The 26,282-nt window shown below is 49.5% G+C and overlaps 1 protein-coding gene across 1 annotated transcript in view; it reads left to right on the top strand.

Moving 5' to 3' along the window:
• The first annotated feature begins 1,746 nt into the window (after positions 1–1,746).
• The window catches only part of TBC1D9B (TBC1 domain family member 9B), a 41,301-nt gene continuing 16,765 nt past the window's right edge, over positions 1,747–26,282 (top strand). Inside the window, exons 1-7 of the mRNA XM_081137072.1 lie at positions 1,747–2,031; positions 5,330–5,440; positions 9,761–9,879; positions 10,818–11,046; positions 12,037–12,295; positions 13,557–13,764; positions 16,532–16,744. Of these exons, the coding sequence (XP_080993198.1) occupies positions 1,914–2,031; positions 5,330–5,440; positions 9,761–9,879; positions 10,818–11,046; positions 12,037–12,295; positions 13,557–13,764; positions 16,532–16,744 (1,257 nt within the window). The 5' untranslated portion in view covers positions 1,747–1,913. The remainder of the gene's footprint in view (positions 2,032–5,329; positions 5,441–9,760; positions 9,880–10,817; positions 11,047–12,036; positions 12,296–13,556; positions 13,765–16,531; positions 16,745–26,282) is intronic.

Genomic DNA, 26,282 nt, shown 5'->3' on the forward strand with positions numbered 1-26,282 from the left:
TGCACACAGCTGTTTATAGCATGATTCACAATAGCCAAAAAGGAGAAACAACACAAATGTCCACCAACTGATGACCAGATTGACAAAACATGGCCCATCCATACAATGGACTGTTATTCAGCCATAAAAGAGAATGAAGCACTGACATGCCATAGCATGGACGAAGCTTGAACAGGTTATAGTAACTAAAAGAAGCCAGACACGAAGGCCACGTATTGTAGGATGTTATTTACATGAAATGTCCAGAATGGGCAAATCTATAGGGAAAGGTAGGTGGTTGCCAGGAGTGGAAGGGGGTGGGGAATGGGGAGCGGCTGCTAATGGGTAAGGGATTTCTCTTTTGAAGTGATGAAAATGTTCTGGATTAGATAGTGGTGATGGTCGCACAACTTTGTGAATATACTAACGGTCACTGAATTGTGCGATTTAAAAGGGTGACTTTTATGGAATATGAATTATAGCTTAGAAAATAAAGGAAAAAATGAAGTAGGCTTATCACATCCTAAGTGCTCAATAAATGTTTGTTCTTTTCCTGTTTATAAAGAGTAGCTCTCAAAAGGTGGTTTCCAGGTCAGCAGCATCCACAACACATCAGAACATGTTAGAAGTACAAGTACTCTGAGGTGGGGCTCCGCAATCTGTATTTTAACAAGCACTGCAGTTTGAGAACCACTGGAATGAAGAAGCCAAATAACGCTCACCTCCTTTCCCGGTGTTAACAAGTACTTCCAAATTCTTGAGATCTCAAGGGCACGTTAACCTTCCAAGGTTTAAAGAAAACCAGCCTCTACACCTTGCAAGCTGAGAGCCTTAAGCAATACATCAGACTACTTTTGATCACTCCGTCAGCCATGAAACCACCTGTTTACAGCGACATCTATCATATTCGATTCTTGAATGCCAGTGACAGAAACCCAATTCGAAACTCGCGTGAGTCTCCAGGGTGACTCTGAAGCGCCCCTCCCTCTGCGTATCTCCCGGACCTGCCGGAGGGCGGGCGACCCTGCACGGCCGCCGGCCCCGGGCATTCTGCACCCTCGCCTGCTGCCCCAGGCGGAGTCACCAGCTTCCCCGGCCACTCGGAGGAGTCAGTGTCCGGCTGAGGGGTCCACCCCCGCAGGCCGGCGCTGGAAGAGCAGGGGCCGCTTCCCTGCGCCGGGGCAGCCCGCGCACGCGGGGCACAGGCCTCGGCTGGCGCCAGGTCCACCCAGGCCTAGTGTCCTGCGCTGAATTCTGAGGCTCCTGCAGCCTCGGGGCTTCGTGAAAACCTGCCCTCGGCTCCCGAAGGTCCTCCTAGTCTTAGGCCCGAGTGTCAACATTCAGAGAATTATGACAATGGTCTAACCCTTTTCCACCGCCCCCTGCCAGGGTAACACGCGCTGGCCGCGCTGCCCCAGCAGCCAACGTGTACCTCCAAACGCTGCCGCTTTACATTTCACCCCCAAACTCTGGACACGTTTTCACAAAACGCCAGGGTCCCTGCTCTCTGCCCAACCAGTTCCCCTTGGCCTGTGTGCTCTGCCGTTCCGGGCAGAGTCCGTGACCGTGGGGCTGGACAGTTTCTCACGGACGATGCTACCGCGCTGGGGCCTGGGGCTGAGGGGACGCGAACTCGGCGGAGCAGATGGGCGTGGTCCGGGTGGGGGCGGGGCCTGCGGGGCGGGGCGGTCCTATGTGGGCGGGGCCTGCGCGGGCGGGGCGGTGTCCTGTGGGCGGGGCCTGCGTGGGGGCGGGGCCTGCGTGGGGGCGGGGCCTGCGTGGACTGGGCCGTCCCGGACCGCCGAGCGCCCGCGTCCCGCTGTCCGGACTCCCGCCAGGGGGCGTCGCTCGCTCCGCCCTCCCGCTCGGCCCCGGCGCGGCGACGGCGCTGGCGCTTCCGCCTGGCGCGCCGGGCCGGAGCGAGCGGCCCCACGATGTGGCTGGGCCCGGAGGAGGTGCTGGTGGCCAACGCGCTGTGGGTGACAGAACGGGCCAACCCCTTCTTCGTGCTGCAGCGGCGCCGGGGCCACGGCAGGGGCGGCGGCCTCACGGGTGAGAGGCGCGCAGCAGCCTGGCGGGAAGGGCGCGCCGGGTGGCGGGGCAGGACGGTCGACCCGCCCGGACAGGCCCGGCCTCAGCTGGTTGTCGCGGACGCGCACGTCAGCGCGCGAGATCGAGCCTGGCGGGGCCCGGAGGCCGGGGCCGGGGCCGCGGGGTGGGGACGGAGCGGGGTTGCTGGCTGTGGGGACCGGGCAGGGGCGGCGGGGCGGGCGCGGCGGGGGAGGGGCGCGAGGCGGGGGCGGGAGGAAGACGGCTGAGCTGGCCTTCGGAGGTTGGTCGGGAGACTTCGGTCAACCCGGGAAGGCTGGCGGCGGCCTCCGTCCGCACTCGGAGCTGGTGAGCTTCCCGGGGCTCGGCTGAGGCGTGTGCGGCTGCCCGGAGTGGGATTTCACAGCTGACAGTCAGCAAGATCTCCCGGGCCTCCTCCTCCGCCTCAGTTTCCCCAGGGGCCTCTGAGGGGGCAAGGGACGCGGCACACCTTTCCTTTTGCCTCCTTCATTCCCAGCTCACCAAAGAATTGCCCTTTTAACAAGATCAGAGGTTCCCCCCGAGCTGCGGGCCGCCCTCCACCCCATCCCTCCAGCTTCTCCTGCCCACCTTTCCTGATTCTTGGCGCCATTGGAGCTGCAGACCAAGCTTTGCCAGATGATCAGTAGACGGTGGTCCCTTGAGCTAGCCAGGGTGCTTCTGTACCCATGTGGGCATCTCCACTCATCCAGGATGAGGCTGGACAGGCAGGCATCTCCTGGAGATCCAAGGAATATCCACTGGGCTGCCTCTGCGATGTCCGAGGCCCCTCGTGCCCCCGGGCCTGCGCAGGCACTGCCAGAGCAGAGCTGGGTCAAGCTCCGGGGCAAACCAGTGTCTGTGCTCCTCAGGTGCCCTGTTGTTGCCATACAGGACTGCGGGCCCAGTGTTGCCAGATCTTCCTATTTGTCAAGAGATTCTCTGTGGAATGTCCTGATTTTAAACGTTAGCAGCTAATACAGTCCTTCCAGATGCAGAGGCTTCCCGTGGGAGACCTCTGCTGCCAGCCCCACCTGGGCCACACCTCCTAATGGGGAAGAGACTCTACCATTCCCAAGAAAACTACGTTCCCTTCAGTGCCTTGGGCTCTCTGAGAATCATGGGAGCCAGTGCTGGACCTGCCTCCTGTCCAGAGTGCTCAGTGGAGGTGAGACAGCAGCCCCTCTGGAGAGGCTGACCAGTGGTCACCCTTGGAAGCTGCTGCAAGCCCATGTAGGAAATTGAGGTGCAAGTGCCCAGTACCTTTTGTTGAACCAGTGTGTCCGATCTCGGGTGTGCTTCAAACCTTGTACTGTACTCTATGTTTCTGTAGATTGTCTCAGCAAGTGGGTAGGCCCCTCTCTGCCCCACCTTCCTGCCCAGAGAAAGCCCTTTCTACCTCATTCATCTCTTTGTATCCCCCAAGACAGAGCTCCCCACGTCCCCCAGGAAACCACTTCTTGAACTCCCCACTCTAGCTAGGTTTTGTGAGTCCTGCCATGGCCTTCCCTGTGCCATCATAGATATTGTGGCCTCCTGAACGCGTCTCCCCAGGAAAGGAACAGTTAGTGATGTGGTTTTATCCCAGCTGTCCTTTATAAACAGCTACCGACCTGTAGTCCTTATTGAAGGCTCTGAGTGTGAGAAGGCCCATCCATTATAAAGCTTTCAGGTCTTGCCAGTAGTATAAGGGTGAAAATAAAATTTCCAAAAGGGAAATCCCAACAGGAATCATGAAGAAAAGCTTATTCCAAACACTAGTAAAGCTTGCATATGCTAGTTTAACTGCAATTTAGAAAGGTATCTTAGAACATTTCAATAAAACAAGTGAGAAATTACAGACTCCTGACTTGGATGTATGTGAAGAGCACCTTCTTTTGTAATCAGCAATTTTATTAAAGATTGGAGGGGGAAATATGATTAAAATGGAGTATAAAACAAGTGTTAAAGTTGAGTAATAACATGAATAGAAATGATTCTGACATCAACAGGAAAATGGTAACAAAATACTTTGAGATCATACCAAAAGCAGGACCTCATTAAAAGGAAAGAGTAAATTTTAAATAGAAACAATGAACAGGTTTTTAGGTAGCTTGATAATTCAATTAATGAAGAGGAATTAATCAAGGTAGACCTGTCCTCTACCTTGTTTGTTGGGGAAATAGTGACATTAGCAAAGGGTATAAGTGATGAGAAGAAAAACTTGAAATGCCCTAAAATGCTTCAGTTCAGGGATGAAAAAAAACTAGATCAAATTTTCCCAAATTGCATACTTCTAAAAATTTGCATGTCCTTTCCAGTCATAACTTTCAAGGCTGCAAAGAATTTCCTTAAACTTTGCATAATAAAAATGATCCTGTGGCAGAGGAAAGACTGTTATCTTCTTGTTGTAGATACAAAAAATAACATTACAAAGTCATTGTCTTATGAAAAGTCATCAGAATATACCCAAAATGTCCGGGGTGGGGGTGGGAATGTAGCTCAAGTGATGTCTGGCAGTTAATAAAGCATATTGTAGCCCTATCCAGTTTGGCTCAGTGGATAGAGCGTTGACCCTTGGACTGAAGGGTGGGTACTGGGATTGATTCCACAAGGGCAGGTACCTCAGTTGCAGGCTCAACTCCTGGCCCTGGTTGCCGCTAGAATGGGAGGCAACCAATCGATGTGTCTCTCACATGGATGTTTCTGTCCTTGTCTCCCCCCGCCCTTACATTCTCTCTGAAAAGCAGTGGAAAAAATACCCTCAGGTGAGAATTAAAAAATAATAATAAAAACATATTTTATAATTTTTCTGGATTTTGTCGTATTATTTTTGTTTTTAATTTGTAACTGTTTTTCATTCTAAAGAAATATTTATTTTTGAACCTGATTTTGTAGTTTTGTTCAAGAGGGCCTCCAGATTGTTTAAGCTTTGGACTTCATAAAACCTGCATGTGGTTGCTACCTCCTGCCAACCTACACTCCTCAGCCCAGGGCCTCAAAGCCATGTGGTTTTATTTGACAGGGCATCGTGGGTCTGTATACAATAAATAATATGAATATGGTGGGGAAGCTGCTTGTGCCCCTGTCTGCAGGTGTTTCTGCATCAGGAGGATAAGCAGCAGCTTCCAGGAAGAAGTAGGAGGGGATTTTTTGGTAGGGATCAGACACAAGGAAAAAGAAGTCATCTAATGGAAGAGGCAATGTGCTGTAGGGTGTTTCTTTCTCTGGGCCCCATCCTGGCTGTCAGGCTAAGTTCTCGGCTCCACCCTCCCTCACTCTCCACCTCTCTCCTTGCTCCCAGGTCTTCTTGTGGGCACCCTGGATGTGGTATTGGACTCCAGCGCCCGCGTGGCCCCTTATCGAATCCTGCATCAGACCCAGGACTCACAGGTCTACTGGACAGTGGCATGTGGTAGGTGATCTGGATCACAAGGTGCTTGGCAGAGCCTTTCCTGAGAGGGGCTGGGAGGGGACACAGCCCAGGCCAGTGTCCTGCTTAGGAAGGCAGCTCTGCTGGTCATGGGCCTGGCAGTGCTCGGAGTCATTTGTGGCAGTTTTGGGAATGCGCACATGCAGAGCAGCAAAAAATCTGAGTCACCCAAGAGGCTCCCAGCTGAGGTAGAATAAGGCGTCCTTCTACCTTCTTGTGTCAGCTCTCAAACTGTAAATAAGTGTCCTTTTCGTGGCCTAAATACCATGTTTTTCCCATTTTTTTCTTGGTAATTTGCTGTTTAAAATGATCCCAAGCATCGTGATGAAGTGCTGTGTGCTGTTCCCAAGGGCGAAAAGCTGTCGGATGCCCTATGGAGCCAGTATGCATGTTAGAGGAGCTTCCTTCAGGCCTGAGTTGCAGTGTGCTGGCCAGGAGTTCGATATTAGGGAATTAACAACATATATTATATAAACGTACCTTTAAACAAAAAGACACATAAAACAAAGTTATGTATTGATCAGTTGATGAAAATGTAACCAGAGGCTCCAAAGAACTTAGCCCTGTAGATCCCTGCAGCAGTCTGGGTGAAGTCAGTGTTCTAGGAGACTTCAACATAACTACTGTAAATAACAAGAATCTGCTGCAATTGTCACCGTAGAACAGTGGTTTTCAACCAGAGTGCCACAAGAATTTTTAGTACATGCAATACCTGATATTTAGTCATGGGCACTGGCCTCTTTTGCCTTAGATTGTCAAATAAAATGAATTGACAACAGCCAACACAACAATAGCCATCCAGTGTGAATAAATCTTAAAAATTATACCTATTTGTTTTGTCAGATCAGCAAGAAATATAACATTTTTTGGTGTGCTACAGAATTTTAGTAGTTAATGTGTGCCATGAGATGAAAAAGGTTGAAAATCACTGCCCTAGAAGGACACACACCTTCCTAAGAGTCTGGGAAAAAGTCCCCTTCTAGCGTCACCTGGCTGAGGTGACTTGGATAAAATGCAGTGATAGCTAGCACTCAGAGCTGCCTGCACACCAGGCACTTGTGTGAACCTCTCAACAACTCCAGAAGGCGGAACTTCCTATTTTGAAGATGAGGAAACCGGCTCAGAGGGGTTGAGTAACTTGCCAAGATCACACAGACTGCAGTTCAGACCAAGAGCATCTGCTCATGTCCCTGTGCTGAAAACCTATGTGTGTGCTAGAAGCCACAGTGTTGCTGACTCCCAGGATAATGGTTTTCCTTGGAGGCCTGAGAAAAATATTAAGAGTGTTCACAGCTGAGCCCCAGCCTCAGTAGAGGAGGAGTCAGGGCTGAAGACACAGGGTGGGCAGCAGCCGGCACAATCCCCCTTACCAGGTGGGCCCTGCTCTGGGTGCCAGGCTAAATGGTGTCTTCTTCCTCCCAGGTACCTGAACAGAGGAGGTATCCTTCCCCTTTGTGTGAATGAATGAAGCAAGGCTTAAAAAGCTGAGTTTTCCCAAGGCCAAGCTAGGTGGCCAGTAGGAGCCCTGCTCTCCTGGTCCCAGAGCCTGAGTGGTGCACTGGGGGCCAGTTTACCCAAAGGAGAGAGGACAATCCTATGGAATGGGGACTGTCCCTGAGCGGGCCAGGGGAGATTAGTGTGTGCCTGGGTTTTGAAGAGACACTTCACTCTCAGTGGGCCCTCAAGATTTTCATCTCTGTCTCAGTGGTGGTCTTCCTCAGGAGTAGATGGGGAAGGGGCAGTGGCAGTAAGAGCAACCTCTCCATGGAGAGAGAGGAGTGTGGCCAAGCTGTGTGGGAACCCCTTTGGTGGCAGTGGGTCCTAGTTCTGGGGAACTCAGGTGACACATGCTAACCTGTTCCCGCTTCTACCAGCCCCCTGGCCTCTGCCTGAGCCTCCTCCCCTATGCCCGTTGCCCCATGCCCACCCCCTGCCCTTCCGCTCTCCCAAACCACACCTTGTCCTGCTGGCACCTGCAGTGAATCCCAACTGCTCAGCCTGCCACTGAAGGACTTCCGGGGTCATCTTCCCGCATTTCTGCCCTCCTTCCTTCAGACTGAACTGAATGCTCACAGGGCCCAAAGTCCCCAACCCCACCAGTCCTGGGCAGTGTGGGTACAGCACCCCCCATGTCCACCTAACCTCCTCCCACTCTGATGTCACCCCCAGTGGAAAACCTTCCCACAATCCCCAGGCCCGTGTACCCACCCTTCCTTCTTGCTCCGTGGGACTTGCCATGTCTCTGTTCTCACCTTCGTGCTACATGCTTGCTGGCTCTCCTGCTCCCCCGGAGGGTAAGGGGAGGCTCTGCAGCTGAGCACCCGGGTTAGGATTATGGTCTAGTCATTTGCCAGCTGTATGACCTTGGGCAACTTACTTAACTCCTTTGTGCATCAGCTTTATCCTATAAATGAAAATAATGGTCTCTGTCTCGAAGGTGCTCTAAGAATTAAATAAGATAATTCACAAAAACTTCTGAAAACAGAAGTAGCCTGATTAATTTAATTAGCTTGTATATTCCTTTTACTCCCAGTACCAAGCATAGGGGTGGCAGAGTTTATGTTTACTTGTACTAGTGAAGATTCAGTTGCTTTTAACTAATAATTCTTTTAAGTGCACATATGTAAATATTTATAATTGAAGTTGAGACAGATCCGCACAGACAGTGTACACAAGATTTCCATTTTAGGCTTCCAGTAATGTGTGTAAAAGGAAATGATACAGTAGAGTTGCGTAATGTGCAGATTTAACTACCAAATTCAAATGTGGGTCTTGGCAAAAAGACAGAGGGAGAAAGCAGACCTTGGCCTCCATGCACCAGGGAAAGGGGGACAAAATAGAAATTCGAAGAAAAGTGGTGAAGAGCAGGGTAATTTATGGATGATCCGGGGTGATTCTGCTCACCTGTTGTGACTCACTGTGAGTTGTCTAAGCCAGGGCTTAATTGTTTTCACCCGGACATCCTCACACAGGCCATTGGAGAGGGTCCTTCCTTGGATTGCTTGTTAGGGGCTGAATTGCTGGAGTAAATGTAAAGAAACAAGCAGATCAACCCCGACCAAGACAGCTGGGCTGTAACGTGACAGAGCATTGAGCATGTGCCTAGGTGGGAGGTGGTGGGGGTCCACCTGGGCAGGGCGGGGCGGGGCAGGTTTTCAGCTGGCGGAAGAGTGTTTCCAGGTAGGGAAGGATGGAGTGACTGGGCTCAGGCACCCAGCAACATGTCTGTGGTCCACAGCCATGCTAAGCTCATGGTTTTGCCAGGGCTCCTCCATGCCTCGAGATCAACTGAGCCGTCCTGGCACTCCTGGTCCATATACTGCCTGACCCCAGGACAGTGAGAGGATGGGGGGCCTTTACTCCTCTTCTTACTCGTATTCACTCAGGAAACGTCTTTGAGTGCAAGCTCCATGCCTGACGCATGCTGGGGGCAGGGGAAGCCAGGCCACGTTGACACATTCCCTCATCCTTTTGCTGATCCTGGGGCCCCATTTTCAAGTTCCCTGATAGGAACAGAGAGCAGCTGGCCCACCCTTTGGGAATGACACTAATCTGCCCTCTCTCGGTTTTTCCATTTGCACTGGGCCTGCAGTGCCTTCCAGGCCCCTCCCTGAAGAGGACGGGCACCACCCCTGGTGAGGCAGGCACCTCAGGCAGCCAGAAGCTAACGGGCTCAGGCGGGTTCTTAGAGGAGGCGAGAACAGGACTGGGGTGTGAGCTGGGAAAGGAAGGAGGAGCACTGCAGGCAAAGGCCTAGGGGGTGCCCCTGACCTCAGAGAGGCAATGGGAACTGCAGGCCCTGCCCAGCAGGAGACTGACCGGCTGGGGCAAGGAGTCCTGCAGTAAGCTCCAGCTGTGGACTCCTGAATTCTCAGGGGGGCTGCAGTCATTTGTACCAAGACTGTGTCTGGTTAGTCACCTATATATCAAAGGCCACATTAAGTTCTTTTATCTCGAAGAACAGTTTCATAACTGAGCAGATTTGTAGATGTATAGACCACTTCTGGGAGGACACGTGGGAAACTAGTCATTTCCCCTACTTGGCAATAGGGGAAAGTGGAAGTTTTGTTTTCCATGTGACTGCTATTCTGCCTGAATTTTTTTTAGTTTTCATTTTCACCAGGACTACTTAGGACCTTTATTGTATACATATATGTAAGCCTAAGGAGGAACAGAGTAAACGGCTTGAAGAGTGTAGTCACTTGGATGTAGCACTTCAGGTCATCTCTCTTCTCTGAGTTCACGTTTAAGGCCTGGTGGTTATGTGATTTCTCTCTTCTTTATTCACCAAACCTCCCCTAGGTTCTTCCCGCAAAGAGATAACAGAACACTGGGACTGGCTGGAAAGCAACTTACTCCAGACGCTGTCCATCTTTGACAATGAGGAAGATATCACCACTTTTGTCAAGGGCAAGATACACGTAAGGTTCACTTTCCCTTCTCTGTGCTGGCAGTGTTCACGTATGCCAGCTTACTCCACTTGAAACAACAGTGTCGGTCCTATCCCCAGTTTACAGAGCTGGAAATGGCGTGTCCACGGCCATTCTCTTGGTGTTGAATGGGGCAGTTGAGCTTATTGCCCATGCAGGCCATCTTCTACTGGCCAGCCACTGGAATCTGACTAAGCTGGCAGTTTCCATTCCCTACAGAGGTCCCAAGAGCAAGTTTATGGATCCAAGCTGCCTGCCAGCAACTCAGCTGGCAGAGGAAGAAGCTGGAAGTGATAGGATAGTTGGAGGCATGTTTCTGTTTTAAAACTAACATGACTTAGAAATGCACAGACCCTTGACCCAGCAATTCCATTCCTTGGAGTTGACCCTGCAGTGTATTCATTCATATGTGCAGAATGGGGTGTGTGGCAGCTGTACCCGCAACACTGTCAGTGAAAAGACTGGAGCAGCACCCCCAGACCCATGGTTGGGGAAGCAAGAGCAATGAAACTTGAGAGCAGAGCATTTACTGGGCACTTTCTAAGTGAGTCCTGTGCTGAGCACTTATATTCAGGGCACTGGGAAAGTCACAGGTGGTATATATAGTAGAATATTTTACAGCTCTCAAAGTAATTGTGAAAGTTACAGCCACATGTAAAGTCGGATATCATGGTGATAATGTTTATGTAAAAAGTCATTGCTCTGTGCCATAATAGTTTAGGGAGCTGAGGGAACTGCCCAGTCACATGGCAGCATTGGTCTGATCACGCACTGCCAGAGCAGCTGCCTGGGCCGAAGGCTGCTGTGCCTTAGACCGGCATCCTAGGGTGCCACCACGTGATTTCTTGGGCCTCTCTGCTCCAGCCTTTGCCTCTCTTGGCCATGGGAACCCTGGGCCTTCCAGGGACCAGTCCCCTGCTCTCTTCCAGGGTATCATTGCTGAAGAGAATAAAAACCTGCAGCCCCGGGGAGATGAGGACCCTGGGAAGTTCAAGGAAGCTGAGCTGAAGATGCGGAAGCAGTTCGCAATGCCCGAGGGTGAGAAGCTGGTCAACTACTACTCCTGTAGCTACTGGAAGGGTCGTGTGCCCAGGCAGGGCTGGCTCTACCTGACTGTCAATCACCTATGCTTCTACTCCTTCCTGCTAGGGAAGGAAGGTGAGTGTGGGTGCCCCGGCACCCCCCCAGCTGCCCTCAGCTCCTTGGCCCTCCCCGCTGACCTCACCTCCAGAAAGTTCACCTTTCCAGACTGTCGAAGCCCCTGAGGGGTCTCCTCCCTCTTGACCCCCAGCTCTCTGTTTCTACACACCCAACTGAGGGTCTCTCCAAAACCAAGTGCCATCTCAGCAGCATACAACAGGAACACCCAAACTTGAGCCAGGCACATACCTGGCTCTTGGGGGCTCTTATCATGTCTGTCCCCACTGATACGGTTTTTCATATGGAGACTTTCTGCATGGGGCCTCTTTTAAGTCAGATATTCGAGGGCACACGTGTCTTTGAGTGACTCTAGGTTACTCTGTGCCTTGGAGCTGTAGGTCCCTCCCTAAGGAAAACCCTGGCCTCAGGACATAAGGCAGACTCCCCAGAGGTAGCCAGTACCCTTGCTGCCACCATACTCTCAGAAGGAGCCTCCAGGGCTTCAGCTGTTCCAGTATTACCTTTCTTGAGCCCAAGGCCTCCCACCACGCGCGCACACACACACACCACATCCTCCCCGCCCGTTCTCCCAGCATTGCACCTTCTTGTCAGGCAGGGTTGGGTCCTCTATGCTGCTCATACCATGTTGTGACTTGTTCCCCCATCAGTGCATTCCCACTAGACGGGGCTTCTTGGGGCCAGAATTCCAGCTAGCTCACCTGTGCACATTCATTCATATCACACTGGCCATTCGTGGGGTAAACGTTCACCCAGCTCCTTCTCAGGGCCAGTGCTGGCTTGGCCTGGGATGCAGGGAGACCCCAGGGGCCCTATCTCTCCACAAAGAGTTGGTGTCCCAGCACAGCCATGCTCAGGCACAGGGGCATGCCCGGGGCACAGTTCCCCGCAGTGGGTTCCCTGTGCCGGTGGGAGGCAGGGGACCCTCCCTGCCCAACCCTCCAGCCCATTTGATCTGGTCGCTGTTTGTCTGTCCCCACTGGTATCCAGTGAGCCTGGTGGTACAGTGGGTGGATGTCACGCGACTAGAGAAGAATGCCACCCTGCTCTTCCCCGAGAGCATTCGCGTGGACACCCGAGACCAGGAGCTCTTCTTCTCCATGTTCCTCAACATTGGTGAGACCTTCAAGCTCATGGAACAGCTGGCCAACCTGGCCATGCGGCAGCTGCTGGACAGCGAGGGCTTCCTGGAGGACAAGGCGCTGCCTAGGCCTGCCCGGCCACATAGGAACATCTCTGCTCTGAAGCGGTGCGTTGCCCAGTGGGAGGACATCGGGAAGGGGGCCACGTAAAGGTGTAGTCGCAGGGAGGGCCCCGAGAGATTTGCAGAGGGGTTTGTCCTAAGAGGCACGTTCATTGTCATGTGCGTATGATGTAAGGTCTCACACTCCTTAGTCTCAGACAGGAAGCTGAGGCACAGAGAGGTTGAGTAACTTGCCCAACGCCCCTCAGCAAGTGAGCAGCAGAGCCAGGGTGTGAGTCTGCAGCTGGCTGCCAGCCTGTCCTCCCCCCCCCCAACTCAGTCAGGGTGCTCCTAGAGGCCGCGTTGAATGGCTCCTGTGATCAGGTCCCACGCTGCACTGCCTCCATCCCACTGTGATGGACAGCTCTTCTCACCCCTTGGCCAGCGGCCCCTCACACCCTCTGCATTCCCATAGCTTTGGGACCCAGGCCCAGGGCTGAAGTGCAGCTGAGGAGGTTTGAGGTGTCTGCCAGCCTGTCTGGGAATTGGTAGACAAAGGGGCAAATGCTGATGGTCAGCTCCTCAGGAGCACTTCTGTTTGCACTCCTCAGCTGTAGCTTCATAGGAAACCCACAAGGCTGACTGGGGGCCCCTGAGTCCCACAGCCAGTTCACACCATGTGCTCACATACCATGGCCTAGCCCAGAATCTGGGTGTACCTTCAGAATACTGTCAAAAGACGTCATTCTCTTCATGCAAGTGACTGTGTCTTTTGGAACCTTCTGGAAAGAAAACAAGCAGGGCCTGGACATGACCATCTCTGGCACTGTCCATGAGGGTGTGCCTGTCAGGCCCTGCTCAGGCTGCTGGCATTCCCCAGGACAAAGCCACTGCAGGGGTGAGGAACAGGATACCAGGCCCCACCTCACACAGCCATGAGCCAGGCGAGTGTGCGTTTTATATCAACCAATAGCATCGTGCCTGTCAGGAGGTCCTTGTCTGTGTTTCTAGGTGGGGCTGAGTCTTCCTAGTGAGAAGCAGCAGGGTGGGTACAGGGATCCTCTGGGCAAGCAATGAGAGCCACACCCTCTCAGCCTCCAGGTGACCTCCCATAGCCAGCAAGTCTAAGGACAGGTTGTTTGCTGACTGTTCCTCTGCTGGTCATATGAATGTCTCACATGTCACTTGGCCACTTAAGGTGCATGTTTTATTGAACTCTAAGATCCCTGGGCAAGACTTGCTCACAGGGGGACCCCAGAGAGCCCAAATCCAATGTGAAAACCCAACTCTTGACCCTTTCCTCCCACCCCCACCATGGTTTCCCCAGAGACCTAGATGCACGAGCCAAGAACGAGTACTACCGGGCCATGTTCCGGCTGCCCAGGGACGAACAGCTGGATGGCCACACAAGCTGCACCCTGTGGACTCCATTCAACAAGCTGCACATCCCCGGCCAGATGTTTATCTCCAGCAACTACATCTGCTTTGCCAGCAAGGAGGAGGACGTCTGCCACCTCATCATACCCCTGCGGGAGGTGAGCATCCATCCCCCTCCAGCTCTGCCTTGACTCTCCTGGTTGGCCCCTCAGCATTCAGAGATGGGCACATGGTGAGTCGGCACCTCCCCGAGCACCTGCCCTGTGCAGGCCTCTGGAGAGTGGGTGCATAGGAATTGTCCTCAGGGGTCACCTGGCCTCACAGGCAGACGGGGTGGGGCTTTGGCCAGGAGAGCTCACTCTAGTACATAAGGAAACCTCAGGAAGGATCCAAGCCTCTCTGGTGGGAGTCCCTCAGTCCTGCCTTCCTGGCCGGCAGTTGGACTTTGGCAAAGCCCTGCTTTGGCTGGGCTTGGAGGATGCTGACCCTGCACCAGCCTCCCCCCCCCCATGTCATTCTCAGAGGCTCCCTCACAGTTCCTCTTGGCAACTACCTTTGCTGTGGCTCAGGCTTTAGCAGTGTCGTGGAAAGTCAGCTCTCACTTGTAAAAGGTGGAGGCCTTTTTTCCTGTTACTGCATTGGGAAATGTGGACAGTGAGAGAGAGGGACCCATACAGACTGAAGGTACTAAGGCCCTGGTCCCAAGGTCAGGGCAGGTCACAAGGCCTCCTTTTCCTCTTGGCCCAGCAGGGCAAACTGGCTGAGGCACAGTGAGGTTTTTAAGTTATAACCTAAATCACAGTATTTTTATTTTATTAAAAACCTAGAGGAGTGAGACCTTCCTGGCATTTGTACAAAGCCCTCGAGTTACAGGTGTAGCTGTGAATAGGTGTGGATTAGCATGCTGCCTGGGTTTCCCAAGGAAGGTCAAACAAAGGACTAAAAGAGCCACAGCTCCACGCTGCAGGGCCCATAGGTGACCCTTGATCCCAGGCTCGTTGGTACCAGGCTCATGGGTTTGTCCTGGGTGCTATACTGACATGGCCCTGAGGCCTGGGGGCCAGCATGGGGGTTTCCTTAGGCCCCAGCTCCATTCCTCCTGACATTTCTGATGGCAGAGATTTGGGGAGCAGGACCATCTTGTGCTCTTAGAATGGGCTCTGCAGCTGGTGAGATGTAGGCCCTGGCCCAGCACTAACCAATCCTAAACGTCCCAGCCAGGGAGGCTTCACAGGGGTCCTCACTGAGAGCCAGCTGCACTCTTGAATTTGCACACCCAAACATGCTCTTATCCTGCCCCAGGCAGTGTCGCCCCTTCCTTCAGTCTGCTCAGGTGAGAAGCAGGAGCGACTCTTGATTATGGCCTGGCCTCATTCCTGCATCTTGACCATAGCATATCCCTTCATCTCCACAGCCACCACCTAGGACACCAGTATCTGCTTGGGCCACCTCCGGAGTGTCCTACACATACTTAACCCCTTTAGGACCCATCCTCGCACAGCAGCCAATGCATGTCAGTCAGAGCATGATGGCACCCTGTGACCCTGTTTGGAATCCTCCAGCGTCTTCTGCTGGACCTGTGAGCTGTCTGTCCCTTCTCAGATATCAGTTCACGTGTGTACACGTGCACATACACATGCACACACATATGAACACTACTCACATGCATATGCACACGTTACACACTCATACACACATACATGTGTGCACACGTGTGTGCCACATACACTCGAATGCATGTGTATACACACAAACCATGCATATGAGCCCGCACGCACATGCATATGCACATAACACCAGTGCATATACATACACCATCCCACATACATGCACACGCACACGATTCTCACACATGCACACCTCATAAGCATGCACACACTCCCATGCATATGTATATGCATGTATACACACACCATACACATGTATACACATTCATACATACATTCACATGTATGCACACACACCGCCCCTGCCCTCCCCTGCTTACTGGGCCCCAGCTTGTCCGGCTTCTCCTTGTCCATCTGGCCAGTCCGGCACCTCCTCAGTGTTGTTACTGGGTCTCTGCCCCAGCTCCTCACCTGGCTGCACCAGGTCTCAGTTCAGCTGTTACCGCCCCAGAAAAGCCTTCAGTGCAAAGCACCCCCACTACCACCAGTGATTGTGTTTAGCCTACGTGGCCATTGTCTGCCCCTACCCCAGGCTGTGGGCTCTACAGAGGCACCCCTGAAAGCCTGTCCTGCGCTTTCCATGCCTGTGCTGCTCTGTCCACACTTCTTGGGGTCAGAGCTGAGCCCTGGATGCACCTGTCAGCAAGTATTTTGGGAATCAATCGATGCTTAGGATGGCCATTCAGGCAGGCTGCTCACCAGGCTTCAGAGCAGGGGAAGAACTGGCCACTTGGGGAAACTAATAAGGGCCAGCAGCTAGGCCCCCCTCTTCATGACAGACCAGCAGGGCTGTTGTGCTCACCCCCATTGACAGGTGAAAATACAAGGTTTAGAGATGCATGTAACTTACTCATAGCAGCAAGCGACAGAGTTAGAATGTGAATGTAGTAGGCCCTAGTGCCCCTATCCACTCACTGCACCCTCCCAGGGGAGGGCTGCCTGAGGTCACTGTGCTTGCACAGTCACAGAACCTCTCCAGCTTCGTATAGCAAGACACAGACACCTAGTGGTTTTTGGTGTTTTTTTAAAATACGTTTTTATTGATTTCAGAGAGAAAGGGAGAGGGAGAGAGAGAAACATCTATGATGAAAGAGAGGAATTGATCGGCTGCTTCCTGCATGCCCCACACTGGGGATCGAGCCCGGAACCTGGGCATGTGCCCTGACTGGAATCAAACCGTGACCTCCTGGTTCATAGGTCGACACTCAACCACTGAGCCATGCCGGCTAGATGACACCCAGTGTTTTTGCCTTCTTAGGTGACCATTGTTGAAAAAGCCGACAGCTCCAGTGTCCTGCCCAGCCCTCTCTCTATTAGCACCAAGAACAAAATGACCTTCCTGTTTGCCAACCTTAAAGACCGAGATTTCTTGGTTCAGAGGATTTCTGACTTTCTTCTGAAAACGTCATCTAAGCATCCAGGTGACAACAGTGTGGGAAGGAAAGCCAGAGTCATGGATCCAGCCCCAGAGGTGAGACAGTGCTTTGGGAGCCGGGAGGTGGTGGTCAGGGCCAGAAGAAGAACCCAGGCAGCCCTGTAGTGCCTCCCATGGGCCCTGGTGGGGAGGGTCCCTGCTAGGTATGGGATAGAGAGCCTGACCCAGCTCTGACACCTCAGGTGTCCAGCCACGCATGTGTTACCCAATGTCATAGGCCTCTGCACCCCACCACACCCCCTAGTCCTCCTGAGCATTCCCGGCTGCCTCAAGTCCCTCTGCACAGGAGAAGCCTTGTGTAGCCCGTTCAGCTTGGAAGCTTAGGTTTATTAACCTGGCGCTTCTCCCATCAATCTTTCAGTCTGAGATTCCTACAGGATAAGACCCCCTTTTAAAGATTTTACAATCTCATTATTACACCAACAAAATTCACAAGAATTACTGAATATCAAATACTTGTATTCATATTTTCCCAAATGTAGATGTACTTTTTACAGTTTAATCATTGGAATTGAAGTACACATAGGTCATTTATTACAATCAGTTGATATGTTTTTTAAACTCATTTTTCACTATAGATTTCTGCTCTTTCTCAGTATTTCTTTGATGGAATTGGGTCATTTGTGCTGTAGAGTTTCTTCAAGTGGTTTTTATTGACTGCATTTTCCTGTTTTCTGTAAGTTGGTGGTTGAGTAGTAAAATCCAGATCAAACTCAGGTTCAGTTATTTGTGTTTGGGGGGGCAAGTCTACTCATATGCAGGATTGAGGTGATGGTACTTCCACCAAGAGATACACATATGACACCTGGTCTTCTTGTCGTGTGCTGTTAGCGATGCCTAGATCCAGTCATTCATCAGAGATTGCAATGGCAGCACTGTAATTCTGTCATTTGTTCTGTTTGTCAGCTGGAGTACTCCCGTAAAGGAAACTTTCCTCATCAATTTTTTAGTGAACCTGAGGCACAGTTTATATACAAAAGGGAAAATAAATCCCTTGTTCTTTCCTGTTCTTTGCTAGTTGTTAAAATGATGAGTTGGGCCCTGGCTGGTGTTGCTCAGTGGTAGAGCATCGGCCCACGCACCCAAGGTTCGATTCCTGGTCAAAGGTCACGTACCTGGGTTGCAGGTTTGATCCCCAGGAAGCAACCAACCGATGTGTCTCACATTGATGTTTCTCTCTCTCCCTATGTGTGCCTATCTCTCTCTTTCTCTCTCTCTTTCTCCCCCTCCCTCTTTTCCACTCTCTAAAAATCAATGGAAAAAATATCCTCGGTTGAAGATTAACAACAAAAAAATAATAATGTTAGTTGTCTAGTATCCTCCAAATGTGATCAATTCATTTTTATGTTTACTTTTTAGTATAATTATGAACTTGCAGATTTAAGCAACTCTATGCGTTTCAATCCATGACAGTTATTATCCTCATTCCATCTGTGAGCAGAGGGAGCTTCTTCAGGTTGGCACCTGTGTTCTTTTGACAATACCACGTTTGATTGTTTCCTTGCTTCCTGGTGTGACAAGCTCTGTGCTGTTGATCATTCTGAAATTACGAAAACACTTCATGATTACAAGAGTCCATAAAAATCAGCAGACCTGCCGTTCATTACAGGGCCCACATTCCCACCGAGTGGCATGGAGCTGAGTGGCAGCATGTGCCCCCCAGCTACCCAGAGCCCCACCTGGTCTGGCCCACAAAGGCCTATATATTTTCCACCCCTGTAATCAATGCTCAGTAAGTTATTGAGTAGATAAGCAATAGATGGGAGGAGGCCCGGGGAAAGTTTGTTAGAGGAGGTTGGGCTGGATCTGGGATTTGAAGAGAGTAAGATTGGATTGGGTGAAAGGGACATGAGCAGGAATTTTGAGCTGCCTTCATGAGGTCCACCATGAATGATAGGGCCAGACGGCCAGAGTAAGCATGGACCCGTAGCCCCTCCAGAGCTCACCATTCATTCACCCAGCACATTTTTATTGCATTCCCCATAGGTGCCAGGTGCTATTCTAGGCACTAGGATTAGAGCAGTAAGCAGAGTAGACAAAATTCATGTCCTCTTAGACCTTATATTCTAGTGAGAGAGACAGTAAACAAATAAACATCCAGTATGTTAGGTGGTGGTAAGGGCCCTGGATGAAAATAAACAGGATAAAGGGATCAGGAGTGCAAGGGAAAACTAGGGGTCTGGTCAAGTGGCATTTGAGCAGGAAAATGGAAAGAAGTGAGGCCAGATTGTTCTGGGAACAGACAACTAAAAGTAGCAGAGACCAGGTAGAGGAGTGAGCTGAGAGGAAGCAGGAAGCCAGAGCATGTAAGGCCTCATAAGCTCTAGCTTTGATGCTGAGTGAGAAGGGGAGCTGTTGGAGAGTTTTGTCAAGAAGAGGCACACAGTCTGTTTATGTTTTAATAGAACTACTCTGACCACCATGTTGAGAATGGTTTAGAGGCACAGCTATCACAGTAGCCACACATGGCTATTGGCACTGAAATGCTGTTAGTCCACTTGAAATGTGCTAAAAGCATAAACTACACACACCAGAGGTTGAAGATTTAGTATGAAAAAGAAAATGTAAAATATCTCTATAATATCTCTATAATTTTTATATTGATTCCATGTTGAAATGGTAATATTTTGACTATATTGGATTAAATAAAATACATTATTAAAATTAATCTCACCAATTTATTGTTTTTTAATGTGGATACTAGAAAATTTTAAATTACATATAGGCTCTCATGATATTTCTCTTGGACAGTGCAGGACTGGAGAGTGGCAAGAATAGAAGCAGAGACGAGTTGGAAGGCTACGACAGGAATCAGGACACAAGGTGATAGAGTCTTGGCTAAGGTGGTACCAGTGAAGTTGGTGAGAAATGGTCAAATTCAGGATAAATATTTTTTTACTGTGGTAAAATTTACCACCTTTACCATTTTTAATTGTACATTTCAGTGGCATGAAGTACATTCACGCTGATATACAACCATCACCACTATCCATCCACAGTACTGTTTTCATTTTGAAAAACTGAATCTCTGTACCCCTTAAACACTGACTCCTCTCCCCCACCCTCAGCCCCTGGTAACCACATTACTCTTTCCTGCTTTGTGAACCTGACTCCTCATACAAGAGGAATCATACAGTGTTTATTCTTTCCTGATTTATTTCACTGGCATAATATTCCATTATATATCTCTCTCACATTTTGTTTATCCATTCATTTTTTTAAATTAATTTTTATTTTCAATTACAGTTGACATTCAGTATTATTTTTATTAGTTTCAGGTGTATAGCGTAGTGGTTAGACATTTATATAACTTACAGAGTGATCCCCCTGATAAGCCTAGTACCCACATGGCACCATACATAGTTATTACAATATTATTGACTATATTCCCTATGCTGTACTATACTGTTTTGTTAAGTACCAAATTTTTTTTTTTTAATCCTCACCTGAGGATATTTTTTCTATTGCTTTTCAGAGAATGGAAGGGAGGTGGGGAGAGAGAAGGACATTGATGTGAGAGAGAGAGATATTGATTAGTCACCTCCCGACCCGAGCTGGGGATCAAGCCTGCAACCATGGTATGTGCCGTTGACCAGAACTGAACCCGAGACCCTAACCACTGAGCCAAACCGGCTAGGGCGCAAGTACCAATTTTTTTAAAGCTTTTTTTTTTTTTTTATTGATTTGAGAGAGAGAAACATCAACTTGTTCCATTTATTCTTTCATTCATTGGTTGATTACTGCATGTGCCTTGACCGGGGATTGAACCTGCTACCTTGGCATATTGGGATGACACTCTTACCAGCCGGACTACCCGGCCAGAGCCCAATTTTTACTTCTTAATCCATTCACCTTTTTGACCCAGCCCCCCAACTCTCCTTCCACCTGGCAACCCATCAGTTTGCTCTCTGTATCTATAAGTTTGTTTCTGTTTTGGTTGTTCATTTATTTTGTTTTTTAGATTCCACATATAAGTGAAATCATGTGGCATCACTAGTCATCAGAGAAATGCAGATTAAAGCCACAATGAGATATCACCTCACACCTGTCAAAATGACTATCATTGATAAATCAACAAACAACAAGTGTTGGCAAGGATGTGGAGAAAAGGGTCCCAGCCAGTGTGGCTCAGTGGTGGAGGGTCAACCCATGTACCAAGAGGTCACCAGTTTGATTGTGGGCTTGGTCCCTGGTGGGGGATGTGCAGGAGGCAGCTGATGGATGTTGTTTCTCTCTCATTGATGTTTCTGTCTCTCCCTCTGTCTCTAAAATCAATAAAACATATTTTTTTAAAAAGGGAACCCTCGTGCACTGCTGGGGGGAATATAGATTTGTGCAGCCACTATGTAAAACACTGTGGAGGTTCCTCAAAACAGTAAAAATAGAACTACAATATGATCCAACAATTCCACTTCTGGGTATTTATCCAAAGAAACTCGAAACACTAATTTGAAAGAATAAAAGCACCCCTATGTTCATTTCAGCATTATTTACAATAGCCAAGATTTGGAAGCAGCCCAAATGCCCATCAGTAGATCAGTGGCCATTAAAAAGAGAGAAATCTTCCCTTTTGCTACAGCATGGATGGACCTGGAGAGTATTATGTTAAGTGAAATAAGCCAGTCAGAGAAAGACAAGTACCATACGATTTCACTTATATGTGGAATCTAATGAACAAAATAAACTAACAAAGTAGAAACAGACTCATAGATACAGAGACCAGACTGACAGCTGTCAGAGGGGAGAGGGTTGGGGGCTGGGTGAGAAGGGTGAAGGCATTAAGCAAAGAAAACAAAGACTCACAGAAGACAGTGTGGTGATTGCCAGAGGGAAGAGGGTTGGGGGAGGTAGGAGAGGGTAAAGAAGGGAAAAATGGCGATGGCTTGGGGTGGTGAACATACAATACAGTATACAGGTGATGTACTGTAGAATTGTATACCTGAAACATACATAATTTTATTAACCAATGTGACCCCAGTAAATTTAGTTTTTAAATAAAAATATGTATCCATTTTTTGATGGACAATTGAGTTGCTTCCACCTTTTGACTGTTGTGAATGATGGTGCTGTGACCATGGGTGTAAAAATTCCTTTTCGTTACTAAATAAGATTGAATGTAAACTGTAATTGAAAGGAAAAATTAATTTTAAAAAATTTTTCTTCGCCTTGGCCAACATGCTCAGTGGTTAGAGCATCAGCCTGCACACTGGAGGGTCTCGGGTTCGATTCCCACATAAGGGCACATAACTGAGTTGCAGGTCCCATCCCTGGCCCTGGTTGGGGGCACGTATGGGAGGCAATCAGTCGATGTGTCTCAGTCACATTAATGTTTCTCTCTCTCTCCCTCCCCCCTTCCACTCTCTCTAAATTCAGTGGGTGAGGATTGAAAAAAACTTCTCTTCAAGACCCTATTTTTGGTTATTTGGGGAGAGAACTGCCCAGAAGTGGAATTGCTGGGTCAAATAGTAATTCAGTGTTTACTATTTTGAGGAATTACCATACGGTTTTCCACATTAGTTGCACCATTGTACATTCCTACCAGAAATGCAAAAGGATTTAATTTCTCCTGGTCTGTGCCAACACTTGTTATTTTCTGTTTGTTTTACAATAACTATTCTAATGGGTATGATGTGAGATCTCATTGGTTTTTGATTTGCATTTCCCAGTGATTAGTGATGTTAAGCATCTTTTCATGTCTTATTGTATGTCCTCTTTAGAGAAATGTCTATTCAGGTCCTTTGCCTATTTTTTTAATTGGGTTGTTTGATTTTGTTGTTGAGTTTTAGAACTTCTTTATATATTGCCAATATTACCTCTTATCAATATATGATTTTCAAACGTTTTCTCCCATTCTGTGGGTTGCCTTCTTATTCTGATTATTGTGTCCTTTGATGCAGACAAGTTTTTAATATTTATGTAGTTCAATTTATCTATTTTTCTTTTATTACTTGTGCTTTTGATGTCACATCCAAGAAATTGCCATTTCAATGTCATAAAGCTTTTCCTCTGTTTTGTTCAAAAAGTTGTATAATTTTAGCTCTTGCATGTAGGTGTTTGCTCCACTATGAGTTAATCTTTGTGTGTGATGTGAGGTAAGGCTCCAACTTCATCATTTTGTGTGTGGATATCCAGGTTTTTCAGCACCATTTGTTGTAAAAACTATTCATTCCACATTGAACAGTCTTGGAACCCTTGTTGCAAATCATTTGACCATAAATGCGAGAGTTCATTTCTGGGCTCTCAGTTCTATTCCATTGGTCTACTAGTGTGTTTTTATGCCAGTGCCATACTGTTTTAACTACTATAGCTTTATAGTAAATTTTTAAATCAGGAAGTCTGAGGCTTACAACTTTGTTCTTTGTCCCAGATTTTTTTGGCTATTTCAGGTCCCTTGAGTTTCCATATGAATTTTAGAAAATATTTTTCTATCTCTGCAAAAAAGTCATTTAGATTTTGATAGGGATTACACTGAATCTGAAGATCACTTTGGGTAGTACCGATGTCTTAACAGTCTTAAAGTTTTCCAATCCATGAACACAGTATGTCTTTCCATTTATTTGTGTCTTCTTTAATTTCTTTCAGCAGTGTTTTTTACTTTTCAGTATATGTCTTTCACCCCCATGATTAAGTTTATTCCTAAGTATTTTATTCTTTTTGGTGCTATTATAAATGGAATTATTTTCTTAATTTCCTTTTGGGATTGTTTGGTGTTAATGTATAATAGGATGTGTTCTGAAGGTAGTTGTGAGAACTGATAGGGTAGATGTGGGGTGTAAGAGAAAGAAGGGGTCAAAGATGACACTGTAGCTTTGTCCTGAGCAACCTAAAGAACAGAACCACCATTTAATGACATGGGGAAGATGCAGGAAGAGCAGGTTTGGAAGAATTCCGTTTTGGACATATGACATTTAAGGTCAAGGATAAGGGGAACTCAGAGTGGACCACTGGAGATGGCAGAGAGGTCATAGTGGTCTTGATAAGAGTTGTTCCGTGGAAGGGCAGGAGGAAAAGCCTGACTGAAGTGGCCTTCAACTGGGACAAGGTAGTGGTAGTTGGGTAATTTTTTATATCTTACCAACTTTCCTCATAAAAACACAGAGCAACAGTCAGAGCAAAAGTAAAAGCCCAGAGACATCTTCAACAAATGGGTATTTTCACAACCCCCAGACTGCAGTAGGTGGGGGTCAGAGCACCAAGTGCAGCGTTATTCTGTGCAGACACAGAATCAGCAGCTGTTCGGAGGTGATGGAGGGAGGAGAAGAAGGATTCTGTTCTGGCAGTCCTAAGAGCCAGGGAGTTCAGATATCACCAAAAAATAGCTCCCTCACCCCAAAAATGATGACTCACTGAACAGAAGCCTCAGCAAGTGACTCTGAGCAGCAACCAGTGAAACTGGGAGCAGATTTCTCTCGCTCATTTACAGATAAGTAAACAGAACAACACAGAATCCACTAACGAGCTGAGGGAAGAGGGAGACGGTAGGGTGGCCCTAACCATCGAGAATCTCAGAAATACCCAACAAAGCTCTCTGCACCAGGGTACTCTGTCTGGACTAGGTTCTTGCCCCCTGGATTCTAGCAGTTTGTCATGAAAAAGTATTTTAGTGGACCCCAGATCTATTTCAGAAAAGTAGCCAGGGCAGAGGAGTGGCCTATGGGTGTAAGCTAGCAGTTATCTTCTTTTTCCCCTTTTTAATTTTTTTCTTAAAAGCTGCTCTACTGTCCAGTGGACATACAATATGTGGTACATATTGAAAGAGTAGAGTTTGACGGGTTTAACGTGTACTCCTGCAAAACCATCGGTCATGGAGAGTCCCTTGCAGGGAACACAGGAAAAGTAGAGTGCTGCGCCAGTGGCCAGGCGAGGTCAGAGCTGACAGGATGACGCAAGGGCAGAAGCCCCAGCTCAGACTGAAACTCACAGAGGGAGCTCACTGGCTCACAAAGCTGAGAAGTCCATGCAGTGGCCGCCTGTCATCAGAGCTGGCGTCTGCCCACTGAACGGAGCTTCCTGCCAGCAGTGTCATTCCCAGGCTGAGTGTGGTACCAGGATGGCAGAAGCCCCTGCATCCTCCTTGTCTCATCCTGATGTTCCCTGTAGAGTCACCACTGCACTTCCTTGGTGGCCACTGGGTGACACAGTACCCCAAGTTCCCTGTGGGTATGGGTGGGAAATGCTAATTAATTAGCGTGGGGTCATCACCTCAGGCTCAGCAGAACCCACAAAGTGTGGAGAGAGATGTGCCCCCACATGAAAACGGGGAGCTGCTGCTGGCAGAAGTGGATTCCAGGGAGCCAATGACCAGTGTCTGCCCAAGAAACGTATTGTTTCTGTCAGTGGGTGCTAGAGAAGGAGCTGAGGGGAGAACCAGAGAGGGCACTGGCTCTGGACCACCTGATCCCTGGGCCAGAGGACAAGCTGCCTACACAGGCCATTGCCCAAGGTGGTGAGCTCACCTGGAAGTCAGGTGCCTACAGGCAGCATACAGTCTGGAGAGCAAGGGGCAAGCATCGGGCATCACCCATGCTGGCAAAAGGGGCTCAGATGCCAGTGCTTCCCTGAGGAGATGGGTTTGCATTCCCACAGGAGACCTTCTCCTTGGGGGCCTGGGGTTGGTGTCAGGCTAGGAACTTACCTACTTGCTGTATTGGCAGTGGAGGGCCCGAGCTGGGGGTTCCAGAAAGCCAGGAAAGAACCCTAAAGTTCAGGGCTTCCTTGCAGACTTTTGTCCCTGGTGCCCCCCTTTCCTTCTGCCAGCCCCATATTGTTTCCTCCCTGTAGGTTCCCAGAACCCACAGAGTTCGTTTTTCTTGCCCTTGGCCATCTGTGCAATGGGAAAGCAGATTCCCAGGCTCCTGCACTGGGGAGGAGCCTCCAGCCCTCCTGGGGCCTCCCCTAATGCTGGTTAGACCCTTTGGGGAGGTAAACCCCAGCAGAGGCAGTCCACAGGCGAGGATCCCCTCCTTACATCCAGTTCTAGGTCTGTGTCTTTATGTTCACCCGCAAATTCCTGGCAGCCTCGTTGGAAGCTACAGCAGACCACTGAGAAGAGCCCAGTCTGAAGCTGGCATGAATGTCCAAAGCAGAGAGGCACGTGGGCCAGCGAGCCCCAGAACCTCCAGAGCCCCAGGGTGCAGTGGACAGGTGGCCTGAGGAAAGGGGACACCTTCCCTCACTCGGTAGACAGTCATGGAGAGCACCTGCAGGAGGGACTGCCTCAGTTAGGACCCTGTCACTGAAAGGGGCAGGGTAGGCTGTCAGACTTGGACCTGTGCTGGAGAGGGGCCTCTACTCCACTTTCCCTGCATGGCTTGGTGCTCATGCTCCATGGAGTCCCTAGTGCTCTTTCCTGACAGTCTCAACCTGAGCTAATCACTGTGGCGAGGGGCCCAGGAACAATCAGGGCAGACGCCACCAACAGCCATCCCTAGGGTCAGCTGAGTCTGCACCCCAGAGGCTGGAATAGAGAGTGTTCCTGGGAACTCAGCGCTGCATCAGACCCTATGGGGGTACACGAGCTGGCGTCTTTGAGTTTCTTCTCTCCTGGCCCTGACCTCACTGAGAGGGCCTCACA

This window comes from Miniopterus schreibersii, assembly GCF_964146895.1.
Source record: "Miniopterus schreibersii genome assembly, chromosome: 4".
NCBI classification, from domain to species: Eukaryota; Metazoa; Chordata; class Mammalia; order Chiroptera; family Miniopteridae; genus Miniopterus; species Miniopterus schreibersii.